This window comes from Spodoptera frugiperda, chromosome 7 (assembly GCF_023101765.2).
Source record: "Spodoptera frugiperda isolate SF20-4 chromosome 7, AGI-APGP_CSIRO_Sfru_2.0, whole genome shotgun sequence".
Taxonomy (NCBI): Eukaryota; Metazoa; Arthropoda; class Insecta; order Lepidoptera; family Noctuidae; genus Spodoptera; species Spodoptera frugiperda.
The window spans coordinates 8827003-8850043 of NC_064218.1; the positions used below are offsets into that span (position 1 = coordinate 8827003).

Consider the following 23041-nt stretch of genomic DNA (forward strand, 5'->3'; position numbering starts at 1 on the left):
ATGAAAACAAAATCCATTAAATAAATTACTATTAATACAATTTTCACGAATTTTCTTTGTAGTCGTGTCGTAAAGCAATCACATCAATCAATCAATTCACTGTTTAAATAAAAAGACTAAAGAAGAAGAAAAACTAAAAAGACAAAAAATAAAACACAAGTAAAATACACATTGAAAATTATTCCAACGATTTATCACTGCGCAACAAAAATTTTAAATTAATTCAGTTTTCTGTTATTTTTTTAAGTTAAGCATTGTACGTCGACGAGACGTATGTTTGTGGTGTAGTGAAAAATTGTAAGATATTAAACATGTGCTGTGGTAACCTCAGTGAGTACATTAGTACGTGGAGTCGCTATTTACATGGTAACTGGGTGTTTATTCGGGACGGCACGGAGCGAGAGCTTGGAGAGTACTCGGGATATGGTACAAGTTAGAAGCAGATAGCGATTAACACTAAAACGTCATTATTCATACTTTGACTATACATTGGATAGCGTCGTCTATTTATAAGAAGGTTTTTCGTAATCTTTATACTTCGCAGACCGGGGTTTAAAAATTTCAGGTTTATCTCGGAGCACTACAACTTTTGCAAAGATCTTCTATCAAATGTAATAATAGTAATGTAGTGGTCTCTTGGTGTCACAAGAGCAAATGTCCCTGTAGGAGCATCTAAGGGTGGTAACAGATACTTTCTGCATTGTCATTACCAGCCGACTTAATTACCTACTTTATTAGGTACGCTTTTCGTTTATTAACACACTAGCTTTTGACAGCGACTTTTCTCGCTTTTCCGACCCAATTCAGCTCAGTCATTTTCTGTTTGTAGGTATGTCAAATTAAGTCAAATTTCATCAAAATCCGTTGAGTAGTTTCACCGTGATTACCGGACAAACATCCAAACAAAGAAAATGTCACATTCATAATATTAGTGTGACGTGATGAATCAAAATCGCTAAATCTTATAACTTGTACCATGCAACAAGGGTAGATAGGAAGGGGGTCGCGGCCGGCGCCAGATCGGCGCGTCGCCACGAAAAAACATTGCCTCCTAACTGAACAAGATTGTAAAACGCAATGGGAATAATTGTCACGCCTGTAAAGCTGGCCTGTTTCGAACTGTGTTTTGTTTCAATTTAGGTTTTTGGCTGTCTTTGTTTCTTAATTGGCGGCTGATGATATGTCTCTGTTTAATTAGTTCTAATGCGTTTTTCTGATTGTTTCGTGTGACATTGGGCACCGACTGTGGAATGTACAAAAATCTCTAGGTTCAGTCCCGAAACTTAGCTATTATCAAGGGCTTAAATAGGGTGGGTAGGGCTCACCCTTGAAAATAGCTTAAAGTCAATACGTACAAACACATATATCCTTATTGTATTATATCGAAGAAATCCATGTTAGTTAACTTTGATAAAACCGACAAAACTTTTTTTTTAAATCTTTGCCCTACTTTAGGATTTTCTCCTGTGTCGTGGGTGCATAAAACTTTGCCCTACTTTAGGATTTTCTCTTGTGTTGTAGGTGCATTTACAAACATACAATTTCACATGCACATGACACCCAGACCCGAAACAACAATTTCTGGATTACACAAAGAGTTGTTTAGTGCGGGAATCGAACCCGCGACACGTTGCATGGCAGCCAGTTGCCCAGCCACCACGCCAACCGTGCGGTCTGATTGTTTTTTTAATTTATCCATTGCAGTTCTCAACCTAGTTGATAAAAAAAAACTTTTCTTTTCAGTATTATAGACTACAATTATTACTGTTATACTTAAGTATCAAACAACTTAACTAATGAATAAACATTTTTTGTTTCATGTACGTTCCGGTAAAAACAGGTAAGTGAAATAAACTAAAGCACAAATCCTTTTCCTATAGACATGTTGTACAAAGCACAGACGCCAGCATATCAAACTACACACAACTATCAATAGATTTTCAACTTTATTCTTAACAAAATAAAGCTGAAAATGTATTGTAGAAATTGGAAAGATTATTGTATTTTGATATGCTGGTGTCTATCTATACATACATAGTGACATTTCACCGACTTTCTAGCAAAGTGCATGTACCTATGAAACTTTACACGTGTTTGTGGTTTCAAAGATAAAATTAAACGTCATCTTGTCGTAAAATCTTCTAGACAGTCCGCATTTACAGCCTTTCAACTGTAGTGCACTTTATTTTGGTGATTTCAACGTACATTGCTTGTTTTGTTAGTAAACTTTTATTGACGTGTCTTAGAGACCAGGCAATGGACGATGAAATCAAGAAAATGTTTTAGTTAATGTCTTTGATGCCACAGATTAAGTATTAATTACTTGTAGGATACACTAGACATTTTTACCTACATAGAGTAGTCTACAAAATAACAAAACTCAAATCTTAAATACTACCTAAATATAACTACTAAAAATAGCTTTAGGATAATTTAGAAACTAAACTAAAATAAATATTAGTGGGCGATGAATCGCTATAACAAAATTTTAATAGATTATTTTCATTATTTCAGAACGGGTCACATTTAAACCAGAGAGTAAGTTAAAGGTTTTTAAAACCAAATATTTGTGTTTAGAAAGCCTTCGGCTAGTTTGGTAACAGAAAATCCGTCAGCTTATGCTATTCCAACCTCTTTTATTTTATACTCTTTGGTCACTGTATTCTGTTTTATTTTTCTGTTGTTCGATTTTCAAATTTTTGTTACTCCAAAAAATGCCAAGATGGCGGATTTTCTAGAACGATCCGAACGAAGCCAAAGCTTACTTCGCTAGAATAGAAACACTAATGCTTTCATTGCCTTCGTAGATGAAGATTAGTTAAATGGTATATAACAGTAAATTGTCACAATTTGTTTTTTGTAACTTAACCCATGTTCACTTTTAGTTTGTTATTAAATAAATAGAATATAGTACACACTCTTAACATCACTTGTAATAATTTTTGTTTTCGTTTCAATAAATTTATTAATTTAACTCGAGTATTGAATATGATAAATATGCAGGTATTTTTAGAATTCGTATGATCGGTAATTACAATATTCTGAATAATATTGTACTGGGATTTTTTATGATATTAATTACATTGCATACGGTATCAAAAAGATTCCACGAAATTTCAAAATGACTAAAGTTCAATTTATAAATTCCAAGTATTTTAAATAAAATTGCTTGGCAACAACGTCATGTTAAATGGTTTCTTTTTATTATTTATCTGAAAAACTACTACTTTTATTTTCGGACGATGTAACTCGAATAGTTTCGAGCCATACCAGAAGCCTATAGAAACGAGCGTCAAACAACTATTTAAACTTCTACTTCCAGAGATAAGTGCGTTCGAACAAACATTCAGACAAATAAATTACTTATTTGTAATACCTAAGTACAATTAATCAAGCTAGCCGAGCTAGTCATCGTATTTCTACCTTGCTATCCTACTAATATTATAAATGCGAAATTTTGTATGTATGTTTGTTACTCCTTCACTTGAAAACGGCTGAAGGGATCGAGATGAAATTTGGAACAGGGATAGATTACGGTCTGAAATAACAAATACGCTATTTTTGTATCCCACGGGAACACGGATGAAGTCGCTGGCAGAACCCAGTTTTTTACATATTTTTGCCTACATATTTTTTACCAATGTTTAAGCCTTTGGCACTAAACTATATACGATTACATAGGGATTTACGATAGGTCATAGAAATATTGTGAAACAAATGCCAACAATGTTTTGTCGTCCATTTTTTACCCGCGCAATATTGGCTACCCGTGTTGGCTACCAACCGACAGGTACACACAACAACTAATACTAGCACTGACGTATCGGATTTGTGTTTGTTCAGATTTTTAATTCGTAGTTTTTAATAGAGTTCAGTTAATATTGAAGACAACTAATTATTCGGTTCTAAAGTGTTTTGTGTGTGTATTTATTTGAAGCACGGATTAGGGACTTTGTGTCTTCGTTTTCTAAAATGAAAATAGCCTAAATTATTCCTTATGCATGCATGAGCTACATGTCCATAAAATTCCCGTCACAATCGGTCGAGACATTTCAGAGATAAGCCGGAACAATTAAACAGACAAACAAATAGACAAATTTTGTCTGTCTAATATAATAAATACGCAGGCCATATGCAGGTGGTAAAAACCGGTTATGAGTATCAGTATTATAAACAGACACTCAAATTTTACTTATTTTCTAGAAGTTTAGATATGTGTCGGTTGTACTACTGAAATGTAAGTTATTTAAACAAAAAACATACTTCTAAACTAAAAGATAAAATACAAAATACAATGAATTTATTGCCAAAACTTTGCTAACCTCTTATTTAACAAAAAAATCAAAATAAAAACATACCTACTTATTCCGAAACCTGCTAACGAGACGACTAAACAAAACCTTAGTTTTAACTCTAACTAGCGTTTTATTGCAAATTAGTTCCGAAACAGTCAACGGACTGACGGCTAACTACTATCTATCACTGACGGAAGTAGGTCAAACGGTTATATACTTAACTAAACGATATAATATGTCAGAATATACATAAATAACTTGTTGGTCTAAAGTCAATAGGAAGTATATAGATAAAATTCCTTTAAAAGTATTTCATTATAATATTTGTTTATTTATTGTTGTAGTTTGGACGAAGTTCAGTTCAAAGTCAAAATATTAAGGGTGCTTTTCCACCAGAGATGTGCTATGCTACATTGCTGTGGATGTGTTTGGCTTCCACCAATTATATTTATTGTTAAGCATAGGTTAGTACTGGTGAAAACAGACTGAGCTAAGCTATGTTTTTTTTTTATGGAAAGATGTGTGCTATTGATGCGCGCTTCTCTACTAAACCAATCTTCTGTCTCTTTACATATAAAATCGAGTCTGAGCGCAAAAGTTACCCGGCCCAATCAGCATTAAATGCATCGCATCCCCAAAACTCAACATAGCTACTAATGCGTTATATAATACCATTGACAACTTAAAGTAACGTTACACAAGGATCATATGACACCCTTAAAAGTTTAGCCCTCGACACGAGAATACAAATAATGAAGACATGTTCACACGCGAGTGGGACGACATCTGCCGGATTATATCGAACAACTTTAATACCTTTTGGAAATCTGACTTGTTACAGAGGGAACAGAGAGTAATGACGTTATATTATTTATTTTTTTCTTATATGACTTGACAGATTTTTGACAGCGTACGTATATTAAAATACTGCTATAAAAGTACAGAGAAAATGATACGTGAGACATACTAAATTAATTATTACGTTATCGGCTTATGGCCAAATACTCAAACGCAACTCAATTTTAAGACGCTCTCAAGACTAGTTTTGTCGCTATCATTTTTTTATAAAATGACAGAGATAGTACGATATTTAAGTACATACAAGTTAAAAGTGAATAGCATTTCAGTATTCGTTATTAGTTACTCACGTAACTTTTTGACGAGGAATTCACTAGTTTCAGGAGCAGCGCGACAATCGTCGAGTCATATGTCGCGGAATGCTGCTCATAAATATGACCTCTAGCATGGCTTGAAACTAGTCGAGTGAAACTTGAAACATATAACTAATAATTAAAAATACTATTGTGTATAATCGTGTATACTATTGTGTATAATTGTGACAGCGATACGGACGAGTACTTCGACGCCTAACCACACCTAACCACGCCTATTGCCTTTATTTTAGTTTTAAGTTAGTTTTTATTCCTTATTTTTTTGGTATTTTTAAGTTGTAAATAATGTGTTAGTTTAGATTAATAATTGTTACTGTTTTGTTATATCGTGTGTTTGTAAGCATAATTCTACAGAATTACAATTCCGATTACGTTGTGAGGAATTCTCAACAAAATAATGTTCATTCAAGGCATGAAAGAGTAACGTAACATAAAACAATACAACGTAGAAAAAAATCAAAAAATAAAGTAAATACATTCTAGAAAAAGCAATGTGTAGTTCCGTGGAAAATGACAACTTATGTTTATTGGAAAATAGGGAGAAAACCATTTTATACGTTGGCAACACTGATATTTTCACAAGTTGTAGCTAGCAACCCCATCCGTGCGTAGTTATCGTTGCTCGAACACTTTTACAACATGATTTCTCCCAAGGCGCAAAAACTTTCGATAGCTGGCTGTCAAGATTGGCATCTCGCAAGAAATAGTTTTAGCAGACACATACAGACTGTTATTGGATATTTTTATTCAAGAATTACATATAGAGAATGATAAATAGTTTCTTCCTTTAATTTGAAAAGTGTGAATCTTTATAATGACGCCTTTCTCCAGTGGGGGTAGACAGAGACAATGATCTTTCATTTCATCAACGAAAGTGTGAACTGCTTTTATTTTCAGAGTTTTAATTAAAAAACATTTAAGGTGTGTAGGTAGTCAATGTAGGCATCACACCAAAAAATAAGAAGTCGATTCGTACTTCGCGCAAACTGTTTTAAATTTTGAATTAAGTATACGTAACCTATTATAATGATTAATTTTATTATCTCTACTCAACAGTCAATATGTTTTCACAGATAAAAAAATATTTTAATAGTAGTGTTATATTAGCCACTAGCCCACAGACATAGCCTTACATTTAGAGGTTTTTAGAGCAAAGATTTTGTTTTATGGAATCCCTGTTATTGAAAATTATTGTTATTCTAACAAAAACTGCTTATTAGCAATATCTTATAACTAATTACCTATAATCATATTAGAAGATTAATTATTGCTTCTAGTTATTAGTTTTAGTTAACATTATTTGCTTGACGTTATTATAATCTTTCGTTGAAATTGTGTATTTCGTTAAAACTTCAAACCTTTTTTATTCACTTAGAGATAGTTTTAAAAACTTACTTTATTTATTCAAAGTTTTAGACTCATTTTGTTAATTATTTAATTAATCCGTCAACCCTTTTAAATCTCCAATTTTACGTCATTTTCCATTAATGATTAGCCAGTAAAGTTTACTTTAAAATTCGGTCCACTACTTATATAAATTTTTAATGATGATAGATTTTAAAATAATTTTATGAATACTTAATTTATGTATAGTGCTTTTACTACTTATTATTTATTAATAAATTAATGGTTTTGAAAGTTCTGAGGAAATATTTTATAATTTTAATTTAATTTAATATTTAACGTAATCGGAAAAGCAATGCTCAAATTCAACAGTAACAGGTCAAGTAGCCTTGATTTATATTTTCAATTCTCGGATTGATAGGTGTCATTATCAACCCAATGAAACAATAATACAATAATTAAGTTCACTATCTAAGAAAAAAAACCAACAATATCATCACCAAGATAAAACTAACACCCAAAACAAACAACTAAGAAGAGACATAAAAACAATTAACCTTATGCAAAAAAGAAACACCCTTAAATGCAAATTACTTTAAAAAGTTAGTAAACAAGGTACAATGCTTGTTTACATTCTTACCTCCATTAACCCTACATAGTAAGATCGCCAACTTCTGCGTCCCAAAAGTCGGTTATGTCAAAAACATTTTACGGTTGGCGTCTGGCATTGGTCCAAATTCCCGCTGTCACACTGCTGGTTGGTAACGACCTTACTGTGCCTTCTGCTTACGATACTATTGTCGACTTCCGATTGGCTGACAGGATTTATGTCACCCCAATAATGCTATTGAACATCTTGTTTTTCCTCGATTTGTGTCAGGGTTACGTAATTTTTTATTGCTACCGTAAAGGTTAGCTACCTGTTTTTCTTTGAAATGTGGAAGCACTCCTATTTACTACCATTCATCAATGTTCACATTCTTTGTTTATGAACGAAAATATAACGTAAAAAGAGTACCAATTGTTGTTGTAAATTACTTAGATAAATTCTCCAATAACCTGTAAAAAGAATGTCTTTTTCGGACCTAAGGACCAAATTTAGAGCTGCGGATTAACCAGTGGGTTTAGCGGGGTTGCGGCTCGCAAAGCAGGTATAAGAACGGGGTGGTTTTTAGTTAGTAAGAGTCTGACGCCCAAGGCGGGAGAAATCATAGAATTTCCCTCCCTCAAAAAAGGACCAAATTTAGAAACTCAAAGAACCTATACAAGATCATAAAAACAATAAATAACCTATGCATGATTTTATTATACTATTCAAATAAAACAACACTGTACAACGAATAAAAAAAAAGTATTATTGAAAGCCAAAACAAAATATATAAAACAAAATCGTCGCACGTTTCATTTTTGTTTTTGCGATATTCAAATTTCACAGGTATTCAGTAGTCGGAACAAAAAATACTTTGATAATAGACTCCCGATACTTTTATCAATATTACAAGATATTAGATATTATTATTAAGAATATTTACGGTGATTGTCGTTTCCCAAATAGGTAGGTATCTTTTTTCCTTATAATTTTGTATTGGAGGCCAAATGAATTAAAAATGTGATTGTTTTAGTGAAAATGAACGTTGTACAAAATTTATTGTAAAATTAATAATGAGGACGAAGTTGTTTTTAATTAGTATTAAGATTCGCTTTAATGCAGTAAGCATATAAATATTATCATCGTTATTTCAGACAGTTCTTTCAGTGCAGTATCAGGCTTAAACAAATCATTACTCGCGAGCCCTAAAAAGCTATCCAACCACCACAGATGGTACCCACTAAGTCTCCGCCTCAAAAGAAGAGTAGGATTGGGGTGGTTTTTAGTCAGTAAGAGTGTGACACTCCCTGTCGCCTCACCAAAGAAACCTCACTCCACCCCTCAAAAAAAAAATAGGTCTTATTATAAAAAAGACATCCTAAATAAACAGAAGTCAAAACAAATCGATTCCGTCTTACAGAAATCTAGAAAAGATCGGTATCAATCCGTATTTTGGTTTGCAAATGTTCCACAGCAGTTCCCAGCCTATTTCCTTACATCCCAGGAGAGCCGTCTGTTTGCTCTGGATAAAATGTTCTCTCAAGCTCCGCGACTACAGGCGATCTGTTTTATCGTCTCCAGTCTTTTATTTTCATTGTTACGTTACCAAGAACGGGATCGTTTCATTTATCTGACGGTTTTAGAGTTTTAATAATAATATTATCAACATGTTGTGTTTGCTGTTGCAATATCCCCAGCGGCTGTCAGAATGGCGATATGTCGGACGTTGGATGTCGTCGCCATGTTGGCCGCCATTTTCTCCCGGCGCGACATCTCTCCCCGCGGACACAACTTGAGAGTTCCATTTTCAAAGTTTGGAATCGCTTAAGTGAAACTATTGACGCAAATTCAATATCGGAATTTAGATTTGCATTTCCAACTTAATTGTTGAGAAGTGTTCGAGATTTTGATTTTGATTTATTTTAAGAGCATTTGATGAGATTTAAATCGTTTTAGATTTAAATGCCTGTTGGAGAATAAGTGAAAAGTTGTAGATTACTATTAAAGATTAGTTGTTGTTCTACTTTGAAATGCAATACCAAGGAGTCTTAGCACCAGCAACGCTTTCTTGGTTCGATTTTCAAGTTTAACACAGCGACATAAAATTTCTCCTTGACCAGTATTATATCAGGAACCTAACAATAGCCTCCCTTTACCTCTATTTTTACTCCATTATTTTTTACTCTACACAGTTTGACAAAATTTCAAGATCCTTTTCTAAAACAAAAACAAACGTCAATAGCTGATGTTTATCCAGAAAGCTTCCTAGCTTAGTAGTCATTAGAGATGGCAGCACGTTCGCAAGTTCAAACAAGTCCTCAATATCAAGTTAATCAAAGCACCGGACGGTGGAACCGCACTAATTGGACTACGCTGTATCTCCCATCTTGAATCGGTTTAGTATACGGAACAGAGTTGCATCATCGCTGTATAGGGTTCTTAGGACTGGTTTTTGATTGAATTTATAAAGTTTCTCTTATTTGGGAATATTGCCTGAACTTGAGTTTCTTTTTTCATAGTTGTATTTAGAAATACAAATTCCATATCAACAAACTGAGACAATCCTTTGCAGGAATGAGCGTCTTCTACAAATGGGGGAATTTGCGATAATCTCCACGATTTCCAGTTTAAAATATTTAGGTTAATCAAAGAGCACTGCTTCCCAGTACCTGTAAAATTTGTTGTCCCCTACTCCACTCTTACGATACCACTGGTAAAAGTTGGAGAATTGACTAACATATATTATTATTCTACCTCGTGGTTCAAAACCATTTATAAAATAATAAACACTTACTCTGCCACTGTGTCAATGACAAAGATATTGAAAAGTAGTTTCTTTGATATTCAAAACTAGTGTCTCCAAAAGAATTCACCAAAGAGTAAACTATCAGGCAAATAACCCTTTAAACTTGTTCAAAAGTTAATTGTAATTTTTATTTTCCTAAGACAAACTTTATTAAGTCTAAACTTTAGTAAAAAAAAGACGTAAATTGTCCGGCTTAGTTTACCGAGATAACCTCAATTAATCATGAAAAAGATTTCTGCGGTTATTACCATTAAAAGGTTATAAAAGTTGTTGTAAACGCTAATTTCTTGTAAGTACCCATTAAATAAGGGTTTGCGGGAAGCCTCGAACATTCACGAAATAATCTAAAGTTGTATTAAAATTACCTATTTACTTGTATCTAAAATAAGCCAGGCTCAGCATTGATTTCTTAACTGACCTTGGTCTGAAGATGGGTCAACTGAGGTTAGACATAGACTATAATAACAACGCCCATGCTTTTAGGCACCTACTGCCATTCTATCGGCCAAGCCAATTAAATATGCATTACCTTGATTTCTTACAACAAGAGTAAGAGAGGGATCAGCTAGTAAACTGTTCCAATGATGGTTAAATACTATAAGATCTACAAAATTACTTAAACCTACTATACTAACAGATACTTTCTTGGTAACAACGGCTCAGTACCTCATTTTAATCTGCCCCAAGGTTTCGTGATCCGTAGCCATTTGCAAAACAAAGTCCGAAACGCTCCTATATTTTCCTTTTCTCTTTATTTGCATCAATTCTCTCTATAACATCCTCACAGAACATTACTAAGTCAGTGACCTCTAGGAATTTTCCAGAATGTTCCAGAGAATAGAAAAGTCGAATTAGTTGAAATAAAAGTTGAACGAGATTCATACAATACTGTCGTATTGTATCGGGTTATACTATTGTATTATAGTGACAGTCACTGCAATCAAGCAAGGGGTCTTGATTTCGATCCTCACTCTCAGGTTAAGCAAAGTATTGTTGGGCTTTTTGAACGTTTTAAATTTGAACACTGAGTTTTAAATTGTGTCCAGTACAAGTGCTCACCGTATAACATGTGATGGAACTCATTATTCGAACTCATAACATAACAAATGAACACAGAATGTTATATAATCCCTTTGTGAATTCAAAGGTGTGATACTTATGTATTTATGTTGTATCAACTTGATTGTTTCAAGGGTTTACGATTTTCGTCTCGGCACCGTCTCGACATCGAGGGTTGTGGAAAAAAATCTTATTTCCGCGCAAATGAACCTTAAGGTTCATTGGTCAAGGATAATAATCGTTTGACCTTCGTACGTTCGTGGCAATGTCAATGACCTCTTCATTTTGGAGGCTGGTTTAAACAGGAATCTTTGCTTTTCTTCTTCTTATGTTTTCATACAATAAATTAAATTACTGATTGCATTGGTTGAGGAGTCGTAAGTAAAACTATACAGCAGCTAATCCTTGCAGTGAGCTGCGGTCTGCCTAGCGGGTTACCGCGGCTCCAGCTCGAAAAACAGGAGTAGGAACGGGGTGGTTTTTAGTCAGTAAGAGTGACACACCCACTCGCCTCGCCCAAGGCGGGAGAAGACGTTGGATGATTTTTCCGGTCAAAAAAAGTCTCCTTCTGGTTTTTTAGCAATTCCGAGAGCCCTATATAGGGCAACAGACTCACCTCCTATCACATAGGTACCTAAGTTACAATGTAGTCTTTTTTTTTTTTTTCGGGAATCGGGGGGGAAAATCATCCAATGACTTCTCCCGCCTTGGGCAAGGCGAAAGGGAGTGTCAGACTCTTACTGACTAAAAACCACCCCGTTCCTTCTCCTGCTTTTCGACCCGAAGCCCCGGTAAACCCGCTAGGTAGTCCGCAGCTCCGGATCAGAATGTAGTCTTACTTGGAATCGCAATCAAAGACCTTGTAAAACCCCAATATCTAATGCTTAACCAGAACGAACCCTACTAAATATACTCAAACTAAACTTAAACCCTATTTAAAATGTACTGTTCAGATTAAGTGTTTAAAAAGTATCACTACAAAGCGATAGTGGGTACTCGGTAACCCAGTTCTAAACAAAGTTCAAGTTAAACTGAGCGTGTTAAAACTTAGTTTATATATTCTAATCCGAACTTCTGAATTACAAATCGGCTAAGCTTGGAGCTCCGTCGCATATATTGTGGGAATAATAGTGTTTAATAGACGACCCCTATTGCTTACAAAGTAGGTCGTATATCATTCTGGTCCTTCAATTATTGTTTGGTCCTTTTGTCCTTTAGAAAACTTGAAGGACAAATAACATAAACATAATAATAAGCGTTTTACTATTTGTAGGGGTGTGTAGCGGTGCATATATTCTGCAAAGTAGATTATGCTATGACTGTAGGGGACTAAGGGTATAATTATTTATTGTATATTATAAATGTATCACCAGTATGGGACCCATATAATAATGAAAAAAAAAAGGAAAAGCCCGATAGTTACGTCATATGATTGTAATATAAAAATTAGACTGATGTAACTCGAATATTATACTATGGAAGTATAATAAAATGTTGAGCTTTACCGATGACTTACTAACATAAATCACGTCTATAAATAATCTTACCCGGGCATACATAAATTGGTGAGAATTTTTATACATATAGGTACACATCCTTTCAGAAAATAGCGTAGAAAATTGCTCCTAAGGACCATTAATATCAATAATAAGATTTGCACACTTGTCTCAACGTTTGTACTGAATAAAATCTTCAGTGAGGGAGCGCTGACCTCCCCCACGCATTCAAGAATTTATCGAACGCTTCTCTGAACTTGTTCCCGAGTAAATATATTTACTAGTAAAGGATCTAAGGATCAGTTTCCAGTTTATTGTATTTCGTCTGTAATTTCTATTCAAGCTTCGATTACAAATTCTGGGAAATAATCGTCTTTAACAGTAATTTGGTCCTTTGCAGAGAAAAGGACCAGACTGTCTCGTGCCGTGATAGGTCAAATAATTTTACGTAAAGTCTTATATCTATATCAGACAGTTCTATATTAGTATTTCTAAATTAAAAAGTACGATATTCTAGCATGAAAATTTTCATTCATAAATGTAAATACATATGTAATTCAATTTACATTCAATTTTAAACCTTCACTGTTATTTCTTTAGTTTGAAATTCGTATAAAATTACGCAGGTAATACCGAGCGATAGTTATCTAATTTAACTTCAGCAACAGTTCGTTACGAAGTAATTATAACGTGAAAATTAATCTGAGAGGAACTTTGAACTAAAGTTGTTATAAAAAGTGGTTCATTGGATCTTCACAATGTATTCAAATTGAGAAAGTTTAGTTGTCTTGCGTCAATTGTGTGTTGGCTTGTTTTATAGTTAGGGATCCCAATTAACTAAATTATACTTTCAACAATGCTCTACATGGAAAGATCCATAAAGGCTTAGAACTTGACTGTGGCTCCACTGGTGATACTGATGTCCACAGGCTGCATTTTTCCATAGGATTTTCGGCTTTATTTATATTAGAACTATAAAGTAGAAAGTCTAATGAAGGAATTCGACAGAATGTACTCAAGTTATGTTGGTTTTTTATTGTACTTCCGACCATTCCTAGTATTTGGCTACGTCCAATCTCAAATTGGATACAAAGACTTAATCCCATTCTTAGTTCCTTACTAGGGGAGCTTGTCCTAATTTCCATTTGTTCTACCTTTGGAACAAAGGATCTTGGTCCTTGCGTGCTGCAATTTTGTTGTTAGCTACCATAGTATTTGTATAGATAGCATTTTGGGATAAAACTAGCTTTCAACCTAAACCTACGTCTGCATAGAATTTAATTTCACCACTACTATAATACTATCGGAATAATAAATATGCTGTGTTACTCCTGAAAAGTAAACTTTAGACAATATTAAGCGGGACCTATCAGGCGATAGGAACACCAAAATTCCTGTACTATCAATACGAAATTGAACAATAGAGCTGTATGTCCGGAATAAATTTATTTTTTATTTTATTTTTATTTTTATTTTATTTTATTTTTGTTTTTATTTTATTTTTTTTTTATTTTTATTATATATTTATTTTATTTTTATTTATTTTTTATTTTATTTTTATTTTTATTTTATTTATTTTTTTAATTTATTTTTTATTTTTTTTTATTTTATTTTTATTTTATTTTTATTTTATTTTTTTTTTATTTTTATTTTATTTTTATTTTATTTTTATTTTATTTTTATTTTATTTTATTTTTATTTTATTTTTATTTTATTTTTATTTTATTTTTATTTAATTTTTATTTTATTTTTATTTTATTTTTATTTTTATTTTATTTTTATTTTATTTTTATTTTATTTTTATTTTTATTTTATTTTTATTTTATTTTTATTTTATATTTATGTTATATTTATTTTATTTTTATTTTATTTTTATTTTATTTTTATTTTATTTTATTTTATTTTATATTATTTTTATTTTATTTTTATTTTATTTTTATTTTATTTTTATTTTATTTTTATTGTATTTTTATTTTATTTTTATTTTATTTGTATTTTATTTGTATTTTATTTTATTTTATTTTATTTTTAATTTATTTTTATTTTATTTTTATTTTATTTTTATTTTATTTTTATTTTATTTTTATTTTATTTTTATTTTATTTTTATTTTATTCTTATTTTATTTTATTTTTATTTCTTTTTGGATTTTTGAAATAAAAATCTTCTATCCTTTCTAAGGTTCTAAACTATGTCTGTACCAAAAAACCAAATCCGTCAAATAGTTGCGGAGATTAACGGTATAAGCATAGAATGTTCGACGTGATTCTTTAATTTGACATAACTTTTTTATTTATGAACCGATTGACATGAAACAAACACTAAATGTAAATTTAAGCATCCCACAATATATTCGTGAAAACCGCATCCAACTCGGATCAGCCGTTTCTGAGATTAGCGCGCACAGACGAACAGACAAACAGACAAACAGACAAACAGACAAACAGACAAACAGACAAACAGACAAACAGACAAACAGACAAAAAAAAAGTTAATTACATTTTTGGGTTCGACATCGACATAACAATAACCCCTGCTATTTTTTTTATTTTTATTTTCAATGTACAGACAGCACTTTTCTACGATTTTATTATATGTATAGATAAAGTAGAAAGTCTAATGAAGGATTTCGACAGAACGTACTCAAATTATGTCGATTTCCGACCATTCCTAGTATTTGGCTACGTCCAATCTCAAATTGGATACAAAGACTTAATCCCGTCCTTAGTTCCTTACTAGGGGAGTTGTCCTAGTTTTCATTTGTTCTACCTCTGGAACAAAGGATCTTGGTCCTTGCGTGCTGCAATATTGTTGTTAGCCACCATAGTATTTGTATAGATAGCATTTTGGGATAAAACTAGCTTTCAAGCGCACCTACGTACGCACTAGAATTTAATTGTTTTCTCGCCGGTGCTTAAATATTATCAAGATAATAAGTATCGGTACTACTCACCCCCTGTTACAATCCCATATAATAGGGTGAGTCTATTGCCATATACTGGGCACAATTCTCGACTCCGTGCTACTACTTAGAAATTTTCGAATAACCGAAAAAAGCCCAGTAATACTTTGCCCGACACCACGCCTGGCAGTGGCACTTGCGACCACTCGACCAACGAAGCAGTCATAATATACAAACGTAAATACACTAATACCAATAATAGCAAAAACGATTACCTGTATACAGACGGCAAAATGTTTGGAAAAACATACCTTATTTATATCTGACCGCCTGAATGGACATCGTAAACCAAAATACTAATAATGTAACACGTGGCTCTACATAATGTTGGTTAGTCATATCTACAGGCTGATACAGAATTGGGCGGACGCCAAATTACGAACGCAATTACTCCACACACGTTCAAGAGACGTTTAAGGCTTAAGAATTTCAACCGTTTTCCAAGCATTTGTTAACGTCGTGTTGTTTAGGTATTTGTTTATTAGTTGCCCGTTCTCGGGCTGTAGTATTTGTATACAGGTCCTATAGTAGATTTACATTCTTTAAGTCTTTGACTGCTAATAGAAAACTGTTAAAGGCAAATCCTCCGCTAACGTCGGTCACCGGTGACCACCACGTCGTTCAATGTGTTAATGAGAGTAAGCTTGTTGTTTTATTAAACCTGCTTCTATTGCTTCTTATGAAACTTCCGCTAATAACTTCACTTATGTTGCTGTGCTACACAATATTCTCTATCCTTGTGTAAATTTTCATTAAGATCTGGCCAACCAGTCTAAATGGAATTAAGGAACAAACATCCATTAAAGCATAGATTAGTATTATTCATACGTGCAAATATCTATTATTTTTCTTAACCAGACAGTTAGAAACTGTCTCTATTTGCTAAAACCAAATACAGTCTTAAAACACAAGTAAGTAAATACAAAATTGAATACACATTTCAAAAGACATCAGCACGCATGGCAACAGGCAGCACATTCTCACATCATAAGAATAAAATATACCTTATCCCCAGTGCTTTAGTGGGCAGGTCACGAGCCAAACGTGCGTGGAACATTTACAGCCAACGCCGAATAACAGGAAAATGGCCGCAGTTTCAAAGAAAATGTGAAATTCTGCTCAAAATTTAGCTTTCAACGTATTCATGTCCTACCTTTTGTCTCTTAAAGGTGTAAATGAAGAATAATTATCTCTAAATTAGTCCCAGTTTCCATTAGTTACGTTGTAAATGTCATATGTAATTAGGGACGAGTTTGTTGCCAAACGCTAGACGTCAATTGATAATCATTTTTACTTTCAGTGCGGTTGGTTCATTTTTAAGTAGACTTTATATAGTATGTCAAAAATCATCACGAGAGGTCGCTTTAATATAGAATGAATGGTGATTTATCGTGTTATCGTGGGATAAAAAGTATCCTATTACCTAAGTCAGCTCATACCCTGTTTGTATACCAAATTTTATCAAAATCCGTTTAATAATTTCAAACTGATTGACGGACAAACATCCCAACAAACCATTTAGTGTGATGAACAGAATTCATTGATTAGTATTGATTGTATTAAAATTATATTGTTGCTAGTTTTGACAGTCTTTTTCACCGTAATTTGCTCAATAACTCATACACAATAACATAATTTTATTTCCAAAACAATAACAAGAAATACAGCCTAAACCATGACTTGTAAAACATTTTTTTACTACAGCGACCCAGGGTCCTCATTGGTCGGTCTTTGGGTACGCCGAAGGTTATAATTTATATCTTACTTATCCCGAAGTGTTCAAACAAAGTTGTTCGTCCATTACACTTCGCCCCGTCATCAACATCTTGTATAAAATAAAATATTCTAACCTAAACATTTGTTTGTTGGTATATTTTCTCTTAGTTAGGATGTTTTGGATTGAATCGATTTCAATACGATTGCTTGTAACCTGTGAACCTGTGATAGTAATATTGTCATGAGCACACGATTAAACCATTGAAACCGTTTTTATGTGTGGTATAATTAATTATATTATATAATTATATTATATAATTAATTATTATGTTTGTCGGCTTACTCACTTAATTATTTAACGAGGAACCCGACTAGTTTCAAGCCATGCTAGAGGCTCATATTCAATAATTATGTAAGTAAGCCGAAAAACATAATATTTACTTGAATAGGTCTCAATAAAGCTAGAATATAAACATGCCGAATATATTTAACAACAAATTAACTAACAAAAAGAAACCACAATTAATCTAAAATGAAATAATCTTCCGCAATAAGATTAAAATCATAATAAAACAAATCCCATAAACAGAACATCCGATTGTTTTCAACACCATTAAAATGTGATGGGGGTTTCAAACACCCATTGTTTGAGTGGCGCTGAGCTAAAGTAGGATTGTTGGATTAATATACTCTTTTATCTTTCGCTAAACAACTCTCAATTTACAACAAATGGTGACGAAACGAGATGGAACGACCGTCTTTAAATAAACTTCGAATGTGTATACTAAACGAGAAATTCATTTTGTATACAATTGTTAAATGAATAGGACCTTAACATACATTTATAAATAGCAGTTATCGAGTTTTATAAATCCTTAGAACGTAATCAAGCAATATGTTTTTAAATAGTATTAGGATAGGAAAGGATGTACGCCACTGTAGAATGTACACCCACTTTTCACTATTTATGTTATTAATAAAATAAGTCCCATATGATAGGGGCATAGTAATGGTGACGCTATAAGTATACTGAACACAATTCCATTAAATATGCAAATAAATAATAATTTAGCGTATAAAATGAGATGCACAACAAAATTAAAGAAACTTGGATGGTACATAGCAAGTGCAGCGCTGCATAGGATCTTAATCGGGAATTAAAAGATATACAATGTTTCTATACGTACCCCAAAAAATCAAACAAAAACCAATTCTCATAGGAATATAACAAAACACTACCTAGATTGGCTCTATAATTAATAGTTTTGACAAAGCCTTGCTTAAATGTTTATGATGTAACTCCAACACAATATTCTGTATGCGGCCGCCTAAATGCAATTTGAGTATGCAGCGTCGGTCCTCCGGGAAATTGAATATCGCATGAAATGAAGTAAGTTTGTAACATTATTGTTATTATGGCTTGTGATACTGTGTAGTGTGTGTTTACGCCGTCAGTTGCAGCTAATGTGTGTCGGAATGAACTATCAAAACTGTCTAGTTGTTTGTCTTAGGTAAACAGTATGTTTATGCATCGATGCCTTCGGGCGAAATGAGGATAACGACATTTTTTTTCGTTTTGAAGTTATACATATATGTCGCCGCGTGAATTAAGTTTTGATTAAGAATTAATCAATGCACAATTTCGTGCCATCATACGTCATCTTAGCCTCGTTTTAACACAACGGGCTCAATTACGCTTCCTTCGCTACGATATACGTGTTAGGTGAACATCAAGTCTTGTAATTTTATTATTAACATTGTTAGTAATGAATAACTTCATCAATTGAAGGAAACAAAACAAGCAATACAAATCTGAGTGTAGGCTTTACTAGAAACTGGTTGGAGCGCTACGATAATGCCTTTGCTTATTTATAAAAAATATGAATTTATTCTGTGAAGAATTAAGTATTGAATATATTACTTCTATAGAAAAAAAAACTGTCAATGAAATAGCTTTTCAAGAAGAAGTCGGTTTAAATAATGTTTTTTTTTTATATATAAAGAGCTCTTCTTTCAAAAGCTACTTCCAATTCTGTAATATTGCTGAATGTTATTGTAGAATGAAGATTATTTTCTTTTAAATAGCGAAGGAATTTTCCATCTTGATAAAAAATCCTTTACAAATTATCTGTCCAGAAAAATATTAAATAATCATGGATATATGTTACATACAATCAAGGACATATGAATGTATGTATGTATATGTACCTATGTAGGTACGGATGTATGTATACATAAATACAAGCAAGGATGTGGTTAAGAAAAACTACGAAACACATATTTATTTATTACTTATTTAAGTTTTTATTTCATGTAGATCTAGTAAATTAGTTACTTATAACAGCATAAATCATAAATAAACTAAAAACAACGGAAAAATATACTATCAAAAAGCAATTATAGGTATACCTTAGTTTGACACAAGATCGTGGTATCAAAAACCTGTTATAAATATTACAAACAAGCCCCAAAACTCAATCAAAAACCTCCCAAAATCATAAATAATAACATTAACCCAGCAAGCGCCGCAACCGAATCCGAATTACTCAAATCATTTTACAATAATCAAGGCGAAATTCGCGGCAAAACCCGACCCGCTCGTAATCCGTGAATTGATCGCATAAATTCAAAAATATGAAAAGGCGTCACCTTTTCAAGGGTTAGTTACAAAAATGGCTGCTGGATTGATAAAGCAGGTCTTATGATGGCTCTGATAAAACGCGATGGAAATGATAAGCCGTGTCGTGATGCCTCTAGTAAGATTTTCCGAACCCTTAAGTGTTTTCCGACCTTAGTTCCATGGTTATTTGTTAAGGGAGTTTTGTTTTGGCATTTTGTGGTAGTTATTTGAGCTATGTAGCTGTGTAGCTATGTTAGAGATGTGCTATGTAGCTGTGCGAAGAAGATGCGCAGCTCGAGTATGCGATGTAACAATAGCAGGAAAGCTATCTAAAGCACACATTCATAACAAGCATCTCTATATCATTCCATATAAAAAACATAGCTTAGCTAAGTCTGTTTTTACCAGTGCTAAGCTATGTATATCAATGAATATGATTGGTGGAAGCCAAATGCATTCACAACAACGTAGCATAGCTCATCTCTGGTGGAATTTCATACGTTTTTACAATCGTAATTTATAGGACAGGTACTCACAATATATTGCTTTACAATCATAATTATGTTTGTTTGCCGCGCTAATCTCTGGAAGTACCTATGTATAGATTTTACCTAATTTTAACGTAATATTATTATGTAGATACGCTTCATAAACACAGATCAAAAACATTTCAATTCATACGTTGAAAAAATAAATGTAACACTAAAATATACGTAGCTACATAGCAAAAGGGCCCTCAACTTGAACGTCTAATACATTCGTCATATTTTCGAGAGCGGAGTGCCATTCACAAACCGCAACCCTGCTTGTGTTTAGACACACAATAACAACCCACCATCGACTCCAAATGGCCTTGTACTCGTTACATTAAGGCTCATTTTCCCGTGTACGAAAGGGTTAACTTTCAAAGTGCTGTTACACTTGATCGGGAAATTGTTAGGGTTGTCCCAATGTTCGTAATATTTTAGTATGACTGAGAAAATTATGTGTTAATGTTAGATGTTAGAGGTTAAAATTTTGACCAAAAGTACATGATTATTCCAGTATAAGTGTAATAAATATATAAGCGTAATTCGAATAGTAATAAAAGGTAATTGGATCAGATTTGTTATTGTTATAAAACACAATATATTTCGCTACTATCAGTAGTGTTTATAGTAAATACTACGAGTATTTTCAAATGAGAAATGGACATAATTCAAAGGAATCACGGCGTCTCAAGCAAAAAAATACATCAACAAAATCACAGATAATTGAATTGTGAACCCGTTGCTATTCGACATTCGCTCATTTATTATTCGAGCCGTTGAAATGGTTCATTCACTCATTCATTCATTCACGAGAACGGAACAACTTTTTACTTTTCATTCTTAATGTCAATCTTCAATAATAATTGGAAAAAATATTTCACTCGGAAAATGATTTTGGAATCGTTTATTTATTAGATTAATATCAATGTGAATGGTTTATCTAGACTGCCTGAGGGACTGGACAAGGGATTTTGAGTTTCATTCCAGGGTCGAACAAAGTAATATTTGAAGTACTTTTGATTTTTTGAAAATGTCTCAGTATTATTACAGAGCCTGCAACTGTACCCAGAATATAATAATAGGTTCATCCCCTATTACGTCTGCGAACTGCCTAGCTGGTTAGCGGGGCTCCGGCTCGAAAAGTATGAGTAGGAATGGGATGGTTTTTAGCCAGTAAGAGTTTGACACTCCCTCTCGCCTCGCTCAAGGCGGCAGAAGTAATTCATGTCATAGGACTCATAACATATCTGATGAAAAACGAAAAATGGCATTGTTTTATTTTACACAGCATACTTTAATATTATAGTAATCTAGCTGTTCTATCTACTTTAGCTGCTATTATTATGCTAATCATAGTGACCATGTCGATCTAGACTAGAGTTGTAATAATATTCGTCAGAGTTATTAACAGAGAGTGTGCCTAGAATGACCTAACACTACACAATCTAGCTTAGAACATACTACCAACACTTAGCTTTAGTTTCACATAGAAATGTTTAAGGCCTGTTTCACAATGTCTAGATAGCCGCTATGTCCCTGATAAAATTTGAATTTAAGAACGTAATTTGTATGAACTATCTGTCACATAAGATTATCGGGCACTTATATGAACGTGGTGAAACAGGCGCTTAGTCTGAGGCAAATATAATTTGGTTTAGCAATTTCTGGGTTATTGATTGAACATACGGTTTTACGACTCGTACCTCGACTAGTTTCGAGCTACGCTGGGGGCTTAAATTATCTACTGATTAATGAAAGATATTAAAAAACTAAGTGCAAACCATCTTCTATTTGTCTCAGCTCTATGGCTAGTCTATTTCTATAACTAGACTAATATAGTTTTAATTTATTTATGGACAATGGCATTTTCTGAGTAAAATGACCATTATTAGCTCGGAGTTAAGAAGTTCGGCTGTGTTGCACCCCCATGTAAGGCATGGTATTATTTATCAACATCAATCGACTGTCGTTTTTTTTAACTATCTGCCTGATAGTACACTTATCAAAATCTGAATCTCTTCATAACTCCCTATATTATATAGGGTATGTTACCATATAGGGTTAAATTACAAAGCGCATACCACTTAATGCGGGTGCAACCATCTCTGATTAGACGCCTGTGTTAGTTACCCGCCCTGAACGAGATACATCCAGTTCTAACTGGATTGCACCGGCGAACTCTGGAGTACAGTCGTACACTTAATGTAATGGGGGGTATAATACGACCGAGATAGTGGAAGTCTTGACTTGAAGACTTTAAAAGCTACAAGATATTTTTACTATGACTGTTTTCTATTGAAAAAATTATATAGGAAAAGTAAATATCATCACAAGGCGCATTTAAATGTTAACATTGTCTACTATAGCCAAAAACCTGTTCAAATCATGGAGCAAACACAAAGAGGAGATGTTATAACTGAATTTCCCTTTAACATAATGTGTGGCACTTTACG

The 23041-nt window shown here is 33.1% G+C and overlaps 1 protein-coding gene across 2 annotated transcripts in view; it reads left to right on the top strand.

Annotated features, from left to right (window-relative positions):
• The window catches only part of LOC118266060 (receptor-type tyrosine-protein phosphatase kappa), an 88459-nt gene that overhangs the window by 32418 nt on the left and 33000 nt on the right, over positions 1-23041 (top strand). The window contains exon 2 of one of the 2 annotated variants that reach the window (XM_035579412.2): positions 2515-2538. The exons of the other annotated variant lie outside the window; for it this stretch is intronic. Coding sequence (XP_035435305.1) covers positions 2515-2538 — 24 coding nt within the window. The remainder of the gene's footprint in view (positions 1-2514; positions 2539-23041) is intronic. 2 annotated transcript variants of the gene reach the window in all.